The following is a 22,154-nucleotide window of genomic DNA, read 5'->3' as shown; positions in this document are numbered from 1 at the left end:
AAAGTTTGATTACTCTTTCAATATTATTTTTTAATTGAAACTTCTTTTCAAGAGTTTTGAATTATAAACACTTCTAATGAAAATCAAACAGAAATGCTACTTGCAAATGACACTTGCGAAACTAGTTATTTTAATAGAGTTGCGTTAGATGGCAGATGGAGAGAGAGAATTCGATGTGAAATAAGGATCTCAAAAACATGCAAAGCAATGATTTTGAATGACCGCAGTTGATAAATCTTTGAAAATATGAGAACTTAAAAACTAAAATTCATTATTTATACTTTTGTATAATACTCTTAATAATTGTGTACATCTGGTATTAATATTAATTACATTTTGCATCTGTAAAATAGTCAAAACCTGGGACAGAGGGGGTAAGGACCATTTAGAAACTGTATATAAAATTCTGGAAATTAATAAAACAAGAATTGGAAAAAAAAAAAATCCGTATTCAAAAATATTGGCTAAGATGTAAAAAAAAATCAAAAGCATTTTTTGAATAAATTTTACTTTTTTTATTGCAAATAATTTGTAAATTTCAAATGATTTTGATTAAACTATTTCAAAATGTAAACATTTTTCGAGCAGGGTTACTTTTCACGTGAGTTCCACTTTGATCACGCGTTAGTATGAGTAAAATATTCCCTGATTTTTTTTTCTTTACTTAAAAGGGTATTTTACTGTGTCATTTTTATCTTCACTTTATCCAGAATTATCTGTGACGAAATACTGCACCAGAAACGAAAAGTCCAATATCTGAATCCCCGATCCCCGAGTGCAATATCGCTATTGCCATTGGATATTTTAATAACTGTTATTTCCTGTTAAACTTTCAGTTACGTGGACATTAAATATTCCTGAGTCGGCGTAAAAAAAAGATATCTATCTTTTTAAAAAAATTTAAATTATATTCCTTCCTTGAATGCATATGCAAACCTTTACTCCTAAACACAGCAGATTAATTGTGTTTTGTTTATATCAAAGAACCGAATGGATGGAAAACGTGCCGTGTTAACAAAATCTTTAAGATAAATGGTCTCTTTAATGGTTTCCAATAATAAGCGTGACTAATGATTCAGTTCACCAGTCTTGTGACTCAAAACAGCTTCAAGTAGGAGGTGCATATTAACCTTCAGATCAGACGATCTTGATTCTCGTGACCTACTAGAGAAGGAGATTTCGAAATAGTTTGGGGAAGAAAACCTGTTAGAAAATCATTCTAGCCCTTGAAATTTAGGTTCTGTCATTTATATAGAAATGAATACAACTGTTCATTTTTTTAGGTGGGCCTTTATTTGTGAGATGTATAAGATGTTTGTCTGTATAAAAAAGCATAAAATTCTCATATTCTGTGTAATATTCCTTAGAATAGTATTTTTCACCATTTCAATTTTATTTATCCATTGGATTGTTTATTCTGAAATTCAAAATTAAACTTTAATGTAAAAAATTAAAATTGAAATATATCAATATATGTATTTAAAAAAAATCTTAGAAAATCCAATTTTGTTTCAGCGAGTCAATTCATTACAAACGGGTTATCTATCTAGCTTTCCATATTTTGTAGTTATCAAGTTATCTCGTGCTAGAATAATCGGAAACTTCTTCTCAATAGAATTCGTGTAGAAATTTACGAATTCGGTCTAAATTTCATCCACCTAGTTCAAAACGTTTTCGAGTTATGTTTACTGACAGACAGACGTGTTGCAAAAATATGCCTTTGGAACTCAAAGAGACCTGAAACATGGAGATTCGTCAAAGTTTTGACTCCGAATCTTTTAACGATTATACAAGACTTTCTCTATACTGCGTATATGAGATTAAAAAATCCTATCAGTAGCTGTGCTATTTCACATAAAGTCTTTCAAAACGTGGGAATTTTCATATGAATTGTTTATCTATAAAATATAAATTCGAAATCTATGCACACTGCCAGACCTGAAATGAATAATTGCATTTGAATTGTTTGTCTAAACAGATATGTTTAAAAGAAAATGAGTAAAATATTTTACTCGTGCATCTTTTTAATTTCACAACTAAATAGGATATATTGTTGAATATAACAACCCATTGTTCAATAATTTGCTCTCCGAAACTGTCCTTCTTTTTGAAATTTCTAAATATATACATTTTTTGTATCTCATTTGAAGCATGGGAGTCAGTCGTGAATTCAACGATCGGAATGATCTTGACATTTTTTAAAAGATGCATCGAATTTAATATATTATAGAAGTAGAATCGGTTAAATTATATATATATATATTTTATGTTAGTTGGGTAAGTTTGTGAATTACAGTATCGATTCATTTTCATTTAATTCTACCAAATCTTCGATTTCTTAATTAAATATTTTTATTATTTAGTGACGTTCTTTTCAATCAATTATTATAATTACCATTTGTTTAGTAGAAAAATAACCAAGCCGTTCCTGTATTAAATTTTATTTTCCTCGTGATTCTCTTCTTTGGAATTCTTATTTTTGAGCACTCTCAGATCCTTCCTAAATGCCTCGAAGATTTTAACTCATTTACTTTTTACATACAGAAGTGATTTTATGCTGCTGCATTTTTTAGAATATAAATATGTATTAAATGAAAACATACTTTTCTCTATACAATTTAATGAAATTTTTGAGTTTTTCTTGAATGAACAGGCTAAAATTTCGTTATATAGAAACTACGTAAACTTAATGAAATCATAAAAACTTAATAAAAAAATGTGGAGTTGATGATTCTTTTTTTTTTAAATTCTAATTATTTCTTATTGTACTATGCTTGTCCCATTTTCATTATCATGGATCAAAGTTTCCCAGAAATCCTCAAAAGTCAGTTCTTTAGCCGCCTCATCGTTTTGCATTTTACTGTGAATACATCCAATGATACCCCCGGATGACTATTTTGCTTTTCATGACCAGAAAGATATCACAGGTTGCTAAGTTAGTGAATAAGAAGAAGAGTGAAATGAGTGAATAAAACACGATCAAATATTTGTGCGACAGTTTTTATTGAATGACTGACACTTTAGACAATTTTTGCAACATTTTTTCTTTACTCCAAATGTTTTGCTAGAATCGTGTGTTCGGATAACCCTCCACCCCTCAATACTCCATTAATAAATTTCCAAAGAGTGAAGTGGCGATCTTAAAGCAAGAAAACCGCATAGATTCAAAAGTTCATCATCACACAAGGTCAACATTCATGTTGCCCTCTAGTGTTCATGTTACGCATTAAAATGTTTAAACCATTTGAGAGAGCTGTTTCTGAAAAGAAATGGCTTCGGGGCGTTATTACCGTATGCAACCCTCAAAATGTCGTTCATTTCTTGAGAGTCTTTCCCCAAAACTTTATCAAAAAATGGATGTTGAAATGTTATCCATCACTCTCCATCGACAAGAGAGGTAAAAATGTCGCAAAAAATATCCTGCTTTCTGTTGTAACCTTACTTCGATGATCTCATGGTTATTGATATTCTGGTGGATACCTCAGCTACAGAGCAGAAAATCAGAATGAACAAGAAGCTCATAAAGGTCATTGTAGTCAAATTTAGATTTCATGAGACTCTAAGCTATTTGAGATAAAGGGGATCGTTATAAATCCATTTTAGTAGCACCTTTAATATACTATATGACGCTCACTGGGAGGATTTTTAAAGGTTCCTTATACTATAATTTTTGTAGTTTATATACAAATCCAGCATTGACTCTAGAGGTATGATTTATTTATTTATTGAAAAGACTGCATATTTATGTAGAAAAAATGTTTTATTGTGTTTAACGGTTTACAAATAACTTTGTGCTACAAATAATATACTTGCTATTAAATAAAATATAAGTATATATTTCTTGTTTTATAGGAAAAGCAAGAAATTTGCTTGAGGATCGTTAAATCCGCAGAAGATTTGCTGCAAAAAGGAAACTATGCAGGAGAAGAATTGCGAAACCGATCCTATATTTTGTTGTCCGAATGCGCCGATCTTCTGTCGGCGCTCGAGCAAAGAAGACAACTGTTGACGGATGCAATCCACTTCTTTACCAGAGCTCAAACGGTATGTTGCATTTGACATCGATTTATCGTTATATCTATCTAAATTATCTCTCTGCGTCACTCGTGACTAGAATGGAAATAGTCTCTATCAAATTATTATAAAAATATCCGTAATCGAAGATAATGCTTTTAAAGTGCAACTTATTCCTTGCCTGAAATAATTTTGTACTGTTCCTAAAGTCTTACATTTACATGAAAAAGAAAAAAAGAATAATACCAAAAGTAAATGATTTTTTTTAATATAAAAATATTTTATACAGTATTTTTTAATAAATATTTGCGAAATGCCTTAACTAAGATAATGTTCATAATTATATTTGAATCCTGATATTGAAAAATGGGAAAGAAGGACGCAGTGCCAAAAATTTCTTAGTTTTAAAACTAATCCCTTTTGGTCATTTTCACAAGTTTGTTGGTATTAACAAATAATAATAATATAATACTCAGTTTATCCAGTGCAGATTTATTTCGAAAATTTTAATGCTATAAGATCTTATAGATTTTCTATCTATGTTATTCTAATTGCCAGCTTGTTGTCCAGTTATAGCGACTGCTTTTAATTAAAATTGTAATTATTATACATAATTTGCTATTCATTACACCTTAACCAAATATTTCTGTGATTCAAATTTGCGATAGAATATTGATGTGTTACTGTTGCAGCTTTCCTTTTATTCGGTTTATTGTGTTCATTAATATCCCTAATGAAGCCAGGTCATTTGTAACAATCCGCATTGTCTGATTTTTATCTGCACATTGTCAGCACCAACTTCGTTTCCTTATTCCTCATGCAAAATGCGCAGTTAATTCCAAAAATAAAATGATATAACGTACTTGACATCCATAATATCATAAAAAGGAAACGTGTTGATGAAGAAAATAGGAATATGAAACGGCAAACATAATTATTTAGCTTGAATGAAATATTTCTAAAAATATTTAATATCTTAGAAGGCTTCATTTACAAAACCAGCATGGAAATTCATGAAATAAAAAAGAATTACTATTATAATTTTATTAAAAATATGAAAAATAAGCTGTATCTTCATTCCTTAGCTATAAACTATGAAAGAGAAGTACACAATTAAATATTTATAATAATAATGAAAACGATTTGAATTTCAGTACAACAATGAAAATTATTGTTGCACATTATTTAAAAAAAAATCTTAAAATTAAGTTGGGAGAAATAAAAATCAACTAAATTTATAATATTGAGAAGATTTCTTCTTCTTCTTTTTTTTTTTTTTTTTTTTTTTTTTTTTTTTTCGTTTTAAGGTATAAAGAAGACTCGGGCAATAATAATTTTGAAAGTTATCATCAAACAAAGCCCAGTTTTTAATTGTTACTGAACTAAAAGTTGTATTAAAATTTTGAAAAAAAAATTCGTTAGGATGTGTACATTCGCCTTTTCAAATAATATCTGTGTCAAATTTAGTAACATTAGACCAAATGGCTTTTCTCTAGTGTACCAATAGACAGGTAGACAGACACAGTATTAAGAGAAGAAATAAATTTTGTATTCCTCCATTTTTTAATATTTTAAGTATGGATTTTAGCACTTAACTGGTAATGTCCTACAACTAAAAATAAATAAACAAAACTTTGATTGTCCTTCCTCCTTTCGGCTATCCAGTTTCTCTTTGCAATTCTGAGCCATGTGAAAAGAATGAAACCCTTTCTTATTTCGAAGTTTTGTTAAAAGAATATATTTTACCTCGCTTTACGTTTAAGGAAGTATTACTTCACGATGTTGACATTATCTCAATGGTTTCCTCATTAATACACTACTACGATTTTTTCTAATAAGGAAATGCGGTTACATCTATGCATGTATATGCTGTTGTAGATCATAATGATGTCTAAAATCTCTTAATATGAGATATACTCTTTTGTCCTCTCTAGATAATTTAAAATGGAAACACAATTGCTTTTGTTGCATCGTTTTCAATTACATCTAAAAAAGGAAAAAGTCGAAAAATTGCGCCTGAAGTTATTTTTTATCAGTATTTTTATATGCTACTATATAATTTAAAAAAGCTTCTAGTTTATTTTTTAAATTATATAGTTATTCTTATATGCTAATATATAATTTTTAATAATTATATACTTTAAATTATTAGCTTTAATTTGCATTCACGTTAATTAAAAATAACCGAATAGAATATCTATATATTTTTTTAAATAAGTAAACAATTTTAAGCTAACTTTAGATAAAATGTCAGAGTAGTTTGAATGAACCATAAAACTTATCTCTAGCATTCTAATTTAATATTTTTTAATTCATCTATGAATCCTGTGTGTTCAGCATCCATACGCTGTGGTCTTTTGCTTAAATACCCAATGTGTGGTTTTGTTTTGTAATCCCGTGTATTTGTTGAGCATGCCAATATTTGCGGCTATTTGACTTTGTGGCAATTGGTTATGATTTTATTTGTCTTTAAATTTCACAAAGAATTCTGCTTTTTGACTGCATATATGGCTATTCAATCGATTTAGCGGTTTTGTTTCAATTTTATTGACAGTTTAAATAATTCATTAAATTTCTGAGAAAATTATCATTATGTGCCATTAGCATCAGACTTGTTTATATGATGCCACAAATCACTGATGCATTCTTTAACCATATACCTTTCAGTATTTTTCAGATAAAAGATTACATTAAAATTTTTATTATTATTATTATTATTATTATTATTTTTGCAAAAATAGAAATTTTTAAAATTTAGTTTTCTTAATGTTCTAACAGTGTTCTTTATAAAACCATTTGAATTTTGTTTCTAAATTCCTTTTCTGGGAAGTTACAGTGATTTTAAGTATGCATTTATATACATTTTACTATTATTTTACATCTTTAAAAGCTATTTTCTCAAGTTCTTATCTTTGGTAGAATTTTCTTACGGAAAATAGTTACTTTTATGCTTCACAATGCGAAAAAAATTGAAAATTTCTTGTTATTCATTAGTTAAATTTTAATTTTTTTAAAGAGTGAATTGAAATATAGATAAAAAGATTTTTGCTTTATACCTCTTCTTAGGAAAAAAAAAAAGCCTTCTTTTTTAATTTTTTAGAAACTTTTCTCATTTATTTTGGTATATTCTCGCTTTTTTTAATCTTTTTTATACAAAAATTCAAGTAAATAACTATTTTACTTCATTTTTCAAAAAATTAATCTCGAACGCATACCTTAAACGCTTATTATCACTTTTAGTATATTTGCCTGACTTTTGCCTTCTTAGACGCGTAAGATATGTATGTTTTCTAACTGAAAATAATTTGTTAAGCCGAAAATCGAAGTAAATTGCAAACATTTTTTTAGAATTATGAATTTACTTTTATAGCATTAAATAAATTAAATACAAGCTTAAATATTTAGTAAAATATTTTTATTTCATGGATGCATTAAATTACATCTGCATTATGACAGTTAATTTTGTTTGAAATGAAATTTTTTTCATTTAATAAAACTAAGTTCTTAAGAACAGAAAAAAAGATGCGAGAGATCCCATTTAAAGAATTATATAATTTTTCAATATTCTTTCCTAGAGTTCATGCTTTCATATAAATTCTTTTTTTTTTTAAATTGAAAAGTATTTTGTGATGTTTGAATTTCTGCAGCCTTTTATAATTCAAGGAGGAAGATTTTTTTTTAGTTGTAACACAGATTTTTCAGTTGAATTGTAGTTATCTTAAAAATTAATGCAATACCTTTTAATAAACGGTTAACGTTATTACAAGTTCTAACTTCTCCAGTATAGTGGCGTACTGAGTAGGCAAATGTGCACTCAAAGAGAAAAGTCAATATATATTTTTAAAAACATTTCAATAATGCAGGGTATTTCTGAACTTCATGTACTAACTTGCAGGGGAGATAGAGAACATCAATAAAAACTAAAATCACATAGGGAAACATGTCCCGAATACCGAGTGACATAAAGACAAAAGCAGGGACACAATAAAGAAAACAATATCAAGCTGTTTATTACGCACGCACAAAATAATGCATTAGTTAGAAATATCAGAGGAAGTGTTCAAAATGCGGGATTCATGCACGACTGATTACTTCGCTTCTTGGATAGGCGAATATTTCCAAAAAAATAAAAAATAAAAAATGAATTAGCTAACTCGGCGTAAATGAAAGATTTATATCACCTCACTCGCATTCTGTAATGAGAGACCCTGATGACCTCGAGACCTCGCTTGCAGCGCCACCTGTAACTCGACTGTTCATTTGGAACTGTTTTCCAATGCGATTCTAATTCATATTGATGTTTTCTATATCCCTTACAATTTGCACGTGGAGTTCAGATGCACTCTGTATATACAAATTATTACTTCTGAATTTTTATATATTCCCTTATCATTAATAAATTCCTTATTTTATTTCCTGAACAACTACATTTCGCTTTCAGTATACTTAATAGTTTAAAATACTAGATGTACCATGTTTTTCTGTTAAAAACCAGGCAACGTGATCAATATGCTTTCGAATCCGTATGCTGTAAAGATGTCTCCCTCTCCTGTTAAGTTAGCGAATGACAATAAAAAAGTGCGATTCGGATAATCGAGTGTGCCTATTTACCAAATAATGGAAGTCTTTAAAATCAGTAGGGTAATCTGCAGTGCCTTAATTTGGTAAAGGGGGCTTGCTTTTGAAAGTTTTAATGTCTTTGAATTGTTTTTATCATTTGATTTCTATATTGTAATTTTTGACTCGCTATTTCGGAAGAACAATCATTTTCGTATATTTTAATGTTGTCATGTTTTGGAATCTTCAATTTTATAACTGGACAACTATTTATATAATTTTTTCAAATAATTATATTGTAACTGTATATAATACATTTTATTATGCAGAACTAAGTAAATAAGCAGTCCCGATGTTAGGTGTTTGAACTATGAAACCACCCTTTCACCCCACTGATACAGGTCGAATAGATATAGTGTTTCATTTTTTTAAAATTTATTTATTTACTGCACCTTTGGGTACTATCACTTCCCAAAGGAGCTGCAAAAAAATGCGTCCCACCGTTCTATATTGGACTTTTATATTAGGCCTATTTTATTGTTTGGATGCGCTGAATCAAAAAGAGTTATAAAATGTACATTTTTGAATACATTTAAAGAAGTCCTACTTCTTTTTTCTACTAATTTGGTTTTTTTGGAGTATTGATACAAAAACCGTTTGATAGCTGTACTGCGTCTGACTAAATGTCACATTATTGTTTGTTTGAATTTTAAAAAAATTCAAAATAAACAAATTGAAAAAAATGTCAAAAAGATTCTGTAATGATGTTTAAAAATGGTAAAAAAATTACTATTTAAATTAGAGCTTAAAATTCAATAAAAAAGGAAAAAGGTGATTGCATGATATATATTACTAGTTACTGCGGATAGTTTATGGAAGCTTTTGAAAGAAAAGCAAGCATTGTGATAGGAGCAATAAATTTTCTATTAGAATATGAAATGCAGATGCAGTTATAGTGCGGGTACAAGAGTCAATATTGCATTATAGTGCGGGAGCAAGAGCCTATTGCTTACTGTATCAATACCTGGTACTTTCAAATGGATTCTTTGGAATTTCCTATGTGGCATACCCATTTTAAGTAATCCCCTCGTGTCATTTCTGCAAAAAAACAGTCTTGATCATAATGTTGCCTCATTTTATTTTCTCCAGGCTGAAACAAAGCTCGATCAGTTGGAAATCCAGCTGTCGACCAGCGATTCCACTTCACTGTGGTCCACCGTGGAAGACGTTGTTAATTCTGCCATCCAGAGCGGTCGGCAGATTCTGAGTGCGACTGGAATGACCGAGCCTGGAGCACAAGGAGTGGCGCGAAAAGTAAAACTCTTTTCACATAGACTTTGAGAAATAAAATTCTAGCTAAGACTTTTAAATTCATTTCAGTCAAAAATTTCATGTCTAATCTTTGTAAGGTAGAAAATGATTTTATTATAATTTCGCTACGAATTATTATCAGTGTATTTAAATATAAAGTGATTATATTTATTGTTCTATTCAAAACATACTAGATTTAAAATTTTAAAGTTTTAAATACCAAAGAGAATTTTTCCATTCATCATAGAGAAAACTATGTTGAACACAAAATTTACAGATTTACACACACACACACAAAAGTTTCATTAAAAATGTAATGAATTAAGGCCTCATTAAATTAAAGGGGCCCTTAGTTCATTAAAAAGGCCTCAATAATTTAATAACATTAAATATATAATAACTTAACTACGTAAATCTCAAATGAAATTTTTAAAAATTCATTTTAATCTGAGCTTTCATTAGCTCACCCATGGAATGTATCATAAGGGACGTCGAGGATCTGATAACGATATTACTGACAACGGAAAATACAGAGGTGCAACGTCACTGTTGTTAACACAGTATTTAAAAATTTCCCGGATTCTTTAGTGCTGATTTTCAGCATTTTAATTAATTGACGATAATTGAGTTTATAGAATGCAAAAATTCAAATAATTGGGTAATAAATTTAATTTTTTGTGTTATTTTTATAAATAAAACATAATATTTTTTCTTGTAAAACAAAAATATTGATAATATTATTTTTCCCTTCTTTTTCACGCTTTCTTTACAAGTACAGTAACAGGTAAAAAAAAAATCAATCTACTTTAGTGGCCAAATAGTATGAAATTTATATAGTTTCAAAATAAAGAATATATATATATTATTCTAATAATATTTGATATTCTTGTAGGTGGATGAACTGGAAAGAAAAAAGAGAAAACTTGCGGATGTCTGCAAAGCTAAAGAATCAGCTGCTTCTGAAAAAAGCGTGGCATTTAGAAAATTCTGTGAGCAATATGATGAGGTAATATAAAAAAAAAAAAAAAAAATTGAAGAAATTTTTTTATGTAAGAAATTTTCCAAATATTTTGCTGATTTTTATGTTCTAAAATTTTAGATATCTGATATATTTTCAGAAATACAAATGTGTTACCTATGAGTTCCGTAATTGAAATTTTACCTGCATTAACTCTGTTTGTTTCGAACTTTTAATTCAGTTCCATAAATGGTAATACAGAGTTATTATATAAGCATTACAAAACATATAATCAAAGAACAATATAAAGCTTTCAAACGGATGTATGCATTTCCTAACCGAAGTCTTAAAATCAAGGAATCGATTCTACAAACAAATAGCGATGATCATAAATAATTTTTTTCATAAATAATAATATTTATAAATTAGAAATAAAAAATCATGGCATGTATTGCCTTATTGTATTTATTTGCGTATAACAATTTGGAATTTAATATTCATTCGTCTAAAATAAATTTACATATTGATGATGAGTTAATAACATATAGACATATATAGTATTTCTTATGTCTTCTGCCAATGCCGTCATTCTCTGTTTTGTTGAGCCTAAATTTTTCAATAAATTAAATGGAATGCTAGAAAAAGAGTCAATTTATAAGTAATATTAATTTTGTATCGTAATGAATTTCGTTTTGTTACGTAGCTTATGAAATGGCTTACCAACAACGCCCAGTTTTTTGTACAGAGGACGAGAGATATGGGAACAACGCAAACTGCTGCGAAAGCCTTCTTGGATCAACACGAGTCATTGCAAAATGACTTAAGGGTAAGTTTATTATGGCTTGCGTTTCCTTTATGACTGCTGTAAATAGCATCAGTAATTTATTAATAATATCCTCATGAGAAAATAGCAATTTGTTCAATAACTCTCAACTATATTTCTTGTTGCTGCACTATTCAAGATGCATTCCTTTATTTTATGCATAATGAAGTTAATTCATACGAATCAAATGCTTTGTACCAGTTTAATATTAGAATCCATTGCGCATCTTGCAGAAAGAAAAAGGATTTGAGTCACAGTACTACATAAAACAACGTGTACTTGGATAAAATACAACCCATTTCCCCATTTAACTATAACGTTATATCATTTGACTCTTTTGGCGCTGTGAATAGAAGAGTTGTTTAAACTTGCTAAAGTTATTAAATGTAGTTTTAAAATAAACTATAAGCGAGAAATTTCAATATATTAATTTCAAATATTTATACATAACTAATTTTCCTTTACAGAATTGCGATAATAGTCTAATCCTTAAATTATCCTCTCTTATAATGTCGTTAAGTATTTACAAAATGTGGAATTCGGGAAATCCGGATATAATTTAAAAGAATTCTATAGTTGAAATAGTAAAAATATTTTCTTACAAAAAAAGTGTCATTTTCCATTCTCAGATGAAAGGCATGGAAATGGAAGCCTTACTGAGGACTGTCCCTAATCTTGTTCGCGCCGGCGGTGAAGAGGCGGAAGTTGTTCACAGCAAATCAGAGAATCTGAAGCAACACTTCTCTGAGCTTCGAACTATTCTTGATAAAAGAATATTCATCGCCCAGCGATATCTAGCTTTCCTTAAATTGTCCACGAAAGTAAGTATTCAATAAATATTTATATATTTATTGAATCTCTCTTATATATATATACTAGCCGCCTTTGGCCACCAGCCGGTTCGCCAATCTTAATGTTCGTTAAAATTTTAATAATTAAATATTTTATGCAATTCCTACTTTAATAGCTTCTTCATCAAAATATTTTAAAACTTCAAATTTTGATAGTCATATAGTCACTCTCATAATATTATAAACGCCTTCAGTCATAACGTAATATGTATCTCTCTAATTTTCTGTTAGTTCCCGTAGATTTTATACTATAAATTAAAGTGGCAAGGATTAATCTGCAATTAATATAATAATATTTTTTACTGAAACAAAGTATTTTTTTGTAATATGATTACTGAAAACAGTCACTGAGCGTTTAAACTTTATGGGCACTAAAGAATATCTTTCCTAATTTATGTAATATTTCAAGAATTTGTCAACAAAATATTCTCAGATTCATTATGACCAGAACGATTAATTAACAATGTTTAATTTTAAATGCATCAAACACTAAGAAAATAAAACGAACCGTATAAAATAATCGGTTGAAAACAGGTTAACAAAAACTAAAAAAACGATGTACTTAAAACTATAAGCATATACAAAAAATATATAACTAACATAAATACAATTTAATTACAAAAACATGCAACTAACCTAAAAATAATTTAAATCATCCGTTGATAATGGTTGTCATGTCAACAATCAGAACACAATGTGCATGCGTGAATTTTCAACGCCAGTTACGGTAACGAAAATGTGTGAGTTTTCCTACGCCAGTTGGGGTAACGCTATGCAGATTAGAAATTTTTAATTTCCTTTATTCTGTTTTATTTTAATTCAAAAGTACTTAAGAATGAATCTGAAAGATCGATTCATTAACAATGTTTAATTTTAAATGCATCAAACATTAAGAAAATAAATAGAATCGTTTCAAATAATCAGCCGAAAAATCTTAAGCCTAGCCTCATGACTGTTGGGGAAAAAACTGAAGCCGTACTCATTTGGCGGTGGGGAAAATGAAAAGATTTCTTTGTCGGGAAAGTTAGTTTTTTATTAATAATTAAAAATTCAAAAAAAGGTATATCCTATCTTTTAAGTTAGATCAAACTGCACACTGTGTGGAAATTTGATTAAAATCGGTTAAGTAGTTTAGGAGTCCATCGCGGACAAACAACGTGACACGTAATTTATATATATATATATATATAATAAGAGATGCATTTCTAATATTTGCAGAAAAGATAAAGTAATCCTGGCATCAACCTAAGTACTTTTTTTATAAATATTTCCTGCTTACTAGAAAAATTGATTCTGATATTTGGTCTATTTTATGACATTCTTTGCGCTTTATTTCTATTGAATACTAAGTACGGAACAATTAGGTAATTGCAGCTTTTATGGTAGCAAACGATATCCCACTTAGCATAAGAGAATTTTCAAATGTTCTGTTGTTTTACCTCATTTCACAAAACTGTTTTCGTGTATGTATTCACTACTCTGCATCAACTACATAAATAAATTCAACAAAGCGCCCTAAGCAGTGAATATGAGTTGTAATACATTGCATTCCTTTTTTATGTGATTTAGATATATAAAGGGTTAAAATTTCAAAAAAGACATTTTCGAAAATTCGAAAAATTCGAAAGTTTCGAAATTTCGAAAATAAAAAGGAATGCAATGCATTTAGCAACGGAGGACATTTTTTTATGGCTGAGAAATGGCATATGTTTAATAAATTAAATTATTTGGCTCAAACAGTGTGTATTCTTTTGTTTTTCTTTGATCATTAATTCTTAAATTTCAATGATTGCTCTGTACGGGTCGGAAATTAGAAACAATTCCATTAAAAAGTTCTGCAGTGTGTTTACTGAATTTGCAATCAGAAAAATAAAGTAGCCGTTTTAAGATTTCTCAAAAAATTATTTGCTGTGTTCGATTAATGTGATATTTTGAAGATTTGACAACTTTTGGGGAAAATCTCGCGGGCACATGACGCAACCAAATGCTATTCGATGTTAAAAGCACCTGCCGAATGATACAGTAAGACTGATTTAACATGTATTATACCAACATTTTAATAGATGTTAGATTTCATTCTTCAACTTTATAAAATTTTCATCATCGACTATATTACATTTTTACCATACAACAACTGCCTTTCAAAATGGCGCAATAAATAGCCTCAAATTATTATTTTTTTCGTATTTGATAAAAATGAAATTACGATCCGATTCATTTCTACTTAATCAGATTTTGAACTAGCTACTTTATAATTTTAAACCCGAAATGGTACCTCCAGGTCACTATGGTTCCAAAAAATAGCAAGGGTTATGTATTAAAATAATAAATAATAATAGAAATAATGCAAAAAGTAATTTATTTAGCTTTTTATTTTTATCTCCTTTTTATTTTTAATTTGTACTGATAAAATAATGTAAATTTCATATCAGTCAAGAATCTGACATATTTGTTAGATATTTTATATATATACTAGCCGCCTTTGGCGACCAGCCGGTTCGCCAATCTTAGTGTTCGTTAAATTTTAATAATTAAATATTTTATGCAATTCCAACTTCTTCAGCAAAATATTTTATTCTTCAGCAAAATATTTTAAAACTTCAAATTTTGATAGTCATATAATTCACTCATAATATTATAAAGGCCTTCAGTCATAACGTGATATGTATCTCTCTAATTTTCTGTTAACCCTCGTAGAATTTATGCTTTAAATTAAAGTGTAAAGGATTAATCTGCAATTAATATAACAATATTTTTTACTGAAACAAAGCATTTTTTTAATAATATGATTACTGATAATAGAGTTACTGAGCGTTTAAACTTTATGGGCACTAAAGAATATCTTTCTTAATTTATGTAATATCTCAAGCATTTGTCAACAAAATTTTCTCAGATTCATCATGAATGGATCGATTCATTAACAATGTTTCATTTTAAATGCATCAAACACTCAGAAAATAAAATGAATCGTTTAAAATAATCTGTCGAAAACAGGTTTAAAAAAACTACTTAAAAAACGATGTACTTAAAACTATAAGCATATATAAAAAATATATATAACTAACATAAATACAATTTAATTACAAAAGCATGTAACTAACCTAAAAATAATTTAAATCATTGAAAACAGGTTAAAAAAAACTACTTAAAAAACGACGTACTTAAAACTATAAGCATATATAAAAATATATATATATAACTAACATAAATACAATTTAATTACAAAAGCATGCAACTAACCTAAAAATAATTTAAATCATTGTAAACAGGTTAAAAAAACTACTTAAAAAACGATGTACTTAAAACTATAAGCATATACAAAAAATATATAACATAAATACAATTTACTTACAAAAGCATACAACTAACCTAAAAGTAATTTAAATCGTCCGTTGATAATGGTTGCCATGCCAACGATCAGAACACATGCGTGAATTTTCTTCGCCTTTTACGTAACGCAAATGCGTGAATTTTTCTACGCCAGTTGGGGTAACGCTATGAAGATTAGACATTTTTAATTTCCTTTATTCTGTGCTATTTTAATTCAAAAGTACTTCAGAATGAATCTGAAACATGGATTAATTAACAATGTTTAATTTTAAATGCATAAAACATTAAGAAAATAAACAGAATCGTTTGAAATAATCCGCCGAAAAATCTTAACCCTAGCCTCATTACTGTTGGGAGAAAAAAAGAACTAAAGCCTAAATCATTTGGCGTTGGGGAAAATTGAAGATTTTTTTGGCGGAAAAGTTGGCGGTGGGGAAAATGGAAGATTTTTTTGGCGGGAAAGTTAGTTTTTAATTAATAATTGACTACCCCTAACATTTAGGGGGATGAAAAATAGATGTTGGCCGATTCTCATAGATACCGGATAAGCACAAAAAATTTCATCAAAATCGGTCAAGCCGTTTCGGAGGAGTATGGCAACGAAAACTGTGACACGAGAATTTTATATATTAGATTTTTCTAATGTAGCTTGTTCAGATTGATATTCTAGTCTATAATAAATTTAGAAGAAAATAATTATAAAATGCATCGCAAAATTATTCCACAGTATAGAAAAATTATTGATCCATGCATTGACCATAATGTAAAATTCTATTTAACGCACTTCACTTTTAACTAGACTTTCATTTGATGCATTTATTAACATATGAAAGCTGCCGTCTACTTTTATCTCATCGAAAAGTACTCTACAGAATTTAATTTTTACGAGAATTGTTCTTTAATATTTGCCTTTGGTTGATTTGATGCAGTTATTTTGAAAGAATCTCAATTCTTATATACTTCAGGTATCGAAAGAAATGGATGAGCTGGAAGCACTCGTGAAGCAAACCGTGGAGTCGCCAGACCCGGGAAAAATTCGCCAAACTGAAGAAAAACAGCTGGCGCTTCGTCAAGAGATTCTGCAAGTCAATAACAACGGGAAAAATTTCTTGGAGGATGCTCGGAAAGTGAGCGTGAATAATTATTTTTAGAAGTTTTCATTTTTCGTGTCTGAGGAAGGATACCTTTTTAATTTCTGTGCATTTTATTTGGGACTAGGGAATATTTCAATGTAAATTAATCAGCCTTACGCAGGAAGAAAATAATTATGAAAATGGATTGAAGATTGTGAGATGAATGCCTTTCTTTTGTATATATAGTTTTTGAACTAAGACCAGCAAAGTAATATGTCTCATCACATCCAGATCTAAAAACGAGAGGTTTAGTCAAAACTAACCTCAAGTTTTTTTAAACTAGAGGTTAGTTTGGTGTTTTTTCTAGTTTTTTAAACTAGAACTTTTAGTTTTCTAGTTTTTTAAAACTAGAACTTTAGTCAAAGTTCAACAAAGTAATTTTGCTTGGGAAAAGTCTTTTTCTCATCCTCAAGTTCATTGTTCCGTCATACAAGGAGAGATTTCCTGTTTGCTGCAATTAGTTATTGTTGGAACCTCTCTCCAAGCGGATGTGTACTTATGCCTTATCAGAACGGAGGGGAGTGCCTTCAAAACTTTCAACTAATCTTTTCAAAATTTCAAAACTTTAACTAAAACTTCACATTTTATTTTTCATTGCAAAAAGAATATTAGCGATTTTTGCTTGTATTCCTCTGTTCAGTTTTATCTTTTGGACTAAAATGTGCATGTACCAGTAATTGGAATCACTATTCCTATTCTTTAATAGAAAATAATTAATTTCTGCATTTAAGAAATGGTTTTAAAGTGTTCGAAATTTGAGGAAGATTTTCTCTTTTTATACTAAAAAATACAAATAGATTATATAAAAAAAATCTCCTGAATTTCATAAAAATTTCTGGCATTTGAAATTCTTTTGCATATTAATATCATTGCTTTTTTATAAGTGATTAAATTAAAAATCAAAATGTTTTATTTTTGAATTCTCGTTTGTAGGTGGATGATATGCATCTGAATATGACCCAATCTTGCATGACTGTGGAAGACATCTTGAGCCGACTTGAGCTCCGAAACGTTTCCTTGACCACACAATGGCTGAATTTCCAAAATGAGATCACTGCTACAAAAGAAACCCTCCTGCAATGGGAGCATCTCATGAAAGATGCCAATAGGGTAAGCGAAACTTTCTACCAGTTTCTGATATTTTTGTAAAGGTTTTTATTGATGTCACTTTTGGCCACCAGTTTAGTTTTGTTATCCTGCGCATGATTTTATTGTATCACTTTTTTCTAACTTTATTTTGGCAAATTTATATACATTTTTCCTTTATTTGAGTATTTGAGTAATTGAGGCCGAAAACTTTTACAGTATTCTTTAAAATATAGATATCATTTGTTTTTTCTCAATATATAAGTAAATTAAATAGTATCCACTACAATGGCACAATCGCTAATTTCGATATCGTAAAATAGGCATGTACATTCAATTTTTTTTAATTGTTCTAAATGATATAAAGAATTATGTTTTATGCTGCTTGATTCTATACGTTTTTTGATGATAGAATTACGGTTTAATTTCTTATCCAATTCCTCAGTTCTATTAATCTTATTAGAAAATTATTTTTGCCACATTTAGTATTTTAAACAAAGAATCCCGCTTTTCTGCTGCTGAAATTGTCTGAATTATGAAGATAAGAATATTGCTATCGACAATTTTAGACAAATTAAATGGCCACCTCAAGGAAGATCTACCAATGAATGCAAGATGGCCCTTGATTATTCTCAAATAATGAAATTCAAAGCTGCCTAACTCGATGAGTTTTGATTGCAAAATAATATCTTCTTTTTGAATAAAATATTAATGCACCGAAAATATTTTATTAAATATGACTCATAAGACTGAGATAGAAGACTGCATGAAGACTTAGGGTTTACAGTTTTTTCAGAAGTCACTTTATTCACTCAAATAGCATATAATCTAACATTTTGTGTCACTTAGAGTGTTCTTCAACTGAAAGTTCATGCCTACCTCTAGCGTTTTAAAAATTAACTGTGGTTCTCGGTTAGAGAAGATATCCTGTATATAAAAGGAGAAAAGGAATTCAAATCTTGTCCGATGCAAGTTAATCAATTCTTGACTTTTTTTTTTTTTTTTTTTTTGTCTTTTACCTTTTGAAGAATGCATCAATCTCTAATCCAAAATAGTTACCCTAATATCTGGAATATTTTCTATTTCTTATCAAAGGATAAAACTCATTATTAACAACTCTGTAACAATAACAATATTTTTAAGTATTATTTAGTTGTATGATCAGGAATTTTATTATTTATTTAGTCTAGGCAAGGATCTGAAAATGTTATTTTTTACCATTTACTGTGAATAAAAAATAAAAAATATTATTATCCAATAAATATTTCAGATTGATTTATTAATGGGAAATAACAACTCTATGAAATTAAAAGTGATTTGAAAAATCTAATTATTTGTGAAGTTTTATATTCTTTTCTGATTTCGATATAACTATATTGTTAATGCCGATTTTCATTCTTTTAATTCTAGGTTCTGAAAAGTGCTCATGGCATAGAAAATAAATTGTACCCTGTCATCCCTCAAGAATTAAATAGAATAGAATCAATTATATCTTATCTAGAGAAAAGGATGTCTGATATCTTACCTCAAATTAAAGTAATTTGGTTTCTCTATACATAAAAATAAGAAGATTATAAAAAGAAGTTTTAATAACAATATGCATCCAGTATAGCTTTTAGCTCATTATTTTGATAATACTGTCTTTCATTAAACTAATGGTACTGATTTTGATTTTTGTCCTGGCTCATTTTTTTATAGATTCCATGGAAGTTTTCCAACATATTTATCATTAATTAGTAATGTTTGATGATAAAGCAATTTTATATTCCTTATATATTTAAGAAGTGTACAAATTGCTGATAAAAATTACCAGAATAATTTTATTCATTTTTTAAACAAAAAATGTAAATTAAAATTCCTGAAAACGCATTCCTTATTCCTGAAAAAAGAAGCTTTTATAATTTTTTAAATTGATAAAAGGTTTTCTGAGCTTGAATTTGTATACCAGCCATGCAGTTTTTTGATTAGAAAATAAACCATTGTTCATTATTTTAAGTTTAATTAGAAAATAATTTGTGTTAAAAATAATATTTATGATCACCACAATAATTTTTTTGTAAATAATAGTATAATCAGGGAATTTAAGCCTCCACAGTGCGCTTACAATAAAACATTTTCTTTTATTTAAAAAAAAACAACGTTTTAATTCTTTGACAGGAACTTGTTTATTTTCTAGATATTTTTATTAAGACTTGCTAAAAAGAATTTCTATTAATATTTAAATTTTTGAAGATCTTGAATTTAAATATTTATAAAATAATAATAAAATTTATGTGAAAAAAATTGTAACTATACTCCGAACTTGTATACTATGTAATTATTTAATCCTCTTTCTTATATACAAATTTAATGACATACGAAATGAAGTTGAAATCTACAGAACTTGAATGCGTTTGATTCTAAAGAGTTGTGTAACGAATAAGATTCAACTTATTATTCAGTTGTTGTTTGAATGAATTTAATTTGCATCATAGCATTCTTTTGCAGTCCATTCAAGATGAAATTTCAAACATTCTGAAAAAGTCAGAGGTAGCTCCGCCGAAAGATAACACACGTGCTGAAGATACACAAGTTCTTCGAAATCTTCGAGATATGAACCAGACAATTCAGAAACGACTTACTGATTATCAAATACTGATTCCGATGATGATCACCTTTTTCAAGAACTATGATGAGGTATCATCATATTAATTATAGGTATTATCAATTTACGTTAGATCGTTAACTTGAGGTTGTTGCTATATCTTCCTTTTTTTTTTTTTTTTTTTTTTTTTTTAGCTTGAAAAATTGGTGGACATGCAAGAATCTCAATTCCGAATGACATCATTGCCAAACGACGTGGCAAAAATGGAAGCATTAATTCACGATCACGAAACTTCCAAGCCTACCGTCATGGAACTTTTCAAATTCAGCAACACAGAAGCGCAGCAACTCATCCAGAAAATAAATGAAGCTGTATGTTGTGATTTCTTTGGTTTTTATGAACTGTATTCTTAGATAGAAATATGCTATTTTTAATTTGTAATTTAATGACTCTGTTCCAGCGAAAGAAGTATCTTTTAAAATTTCTGTTAAACAATTAATGGATATGAAAATGCAGAAGAATTGGTAAAAAATGAGCACAATAACGATAAAACAAAGCAAAAAATTCTTTGAAATAAATCAGTGAGGGCAAATATAAAATTATGCAGGAATTAGATTGAACTATTTTTACTTTTTCATATGCAAAGAAAAATGTGGTTTGAATATACAGTACACTCCCGATTATCCGCGGAATTGGGTGGCGCGGCCACCGCGGATAACAAAAATCGCGGATAATCCGAAAAAAGCTAAAAACGGGTATAGCGAAAGAGAAAATAGTCATTCCAACTTTGAAAAATCGTTTTATGTACAATAAAACGTAAAATAAACAGCAGGAAATGTTTAACTAACGCTTAATATTTTAGTATATCACTCAAAACTAACCTAAAATGCATTTTGTTAATGAAAACAGAAAAGTGCTTAGTACTTACGAGAGGCGTCAAGGATACACAGAATAATTAATACATATGTACTGTTTTAATACTGTAATGTATTATGTAATTACAAAAGCATAACTGTAAAACTACATCTTTTTGAAGAAATCAGTCATTTGAGTTTGCTTCATGCTTTGGAAGCATTTTCTCTTTACTTGGAAGCAAAAAATAAATAAATAAAAAATACTTAGTGCGGCAGGCGCGGATAACCCGCCCGCGGATAATCGGGAGTCTACTGTATATATTGATGTTGAATTCTGAAGAATTTAATTTTTTTTTAAATCTCTCCGAGTCACATGCGCCCGAAGATGTGAACTCGTCACTGAGAAACGCAATAGGATAGATAGAGGAAATTACTGGCATATAGTTTGATTACTAAAAATTGCAGTTTTGTATCAAATTCTTGCCTGTATGTGTGCTGACATGATAATTAGAAAAACTAGATAAATTAAATGTGATATGTAGTCTTGTATCTAAAATTTTAGGTTAATACCAAATTTTAGATACAATCTGCCCGTATGAAGAGGTTCAAAATGCATATTTTGTTCAAATTATTATATATCAAATCTGAACTCA

The 22,154-nt window shown here is 28.8% G+C and overlaps 1 protein-coding gene across 1 annotated transcript in view; it reads left to right on the top strand.

Moving 5' to 3' along the window:
- Window positions 1-22,154, top strand: part of LOC129962354 (titin-like) — a 308,547-nt gene that overhangs the window by 37,646 nt on the left and 248,747 nt on the right. Inside the window, 10 exon segments of the mRNA XM_056076101.1 lie at window positions 3,853-4,044; window positions 9,721-9,885; window positions 10,775-10,888; window positions 11,544-11,666; window positions 12,293-12,484; window positions 16,810-16,971; window positions 17,911-18,087; window positions 19,474-19,599; window positions 20,551-20,739; window positions 20,842-21,018. Coding sequence (XP_055932076.1) covers window positions 3,853-4,044; window positions 9,721-9,885; window positions 10,775-10,888; window positions 11,544-11,666; window positions 12,293-12,484; window positions 16,810-16,971; window positions 17,911-18,087; window positions 19,474-19,599; window positions 20,551-20,739; window positions 20,842-21,018 — 1,617 coding nt within the window.

This window comes from Argiope bruennichi, chromosome 2 (genome assembly GCF_947563725.1).
Source record: "Argiope bruennichi chromosome 2, qqArgBrue1.1, whole genome shotgun sequence".
Classification (NCBI taxonomy): domain Eukaryota; kingdom Metazoa; phylum Arthropoda; class Arachnida; order Araneae; family Araneidae; genus Argiope; species Argiope bruennichi.
Note: the sequence above shows the minus strand (reverse complement) of the source record. Positions and strands in the feature narration are given on the sequence as shown.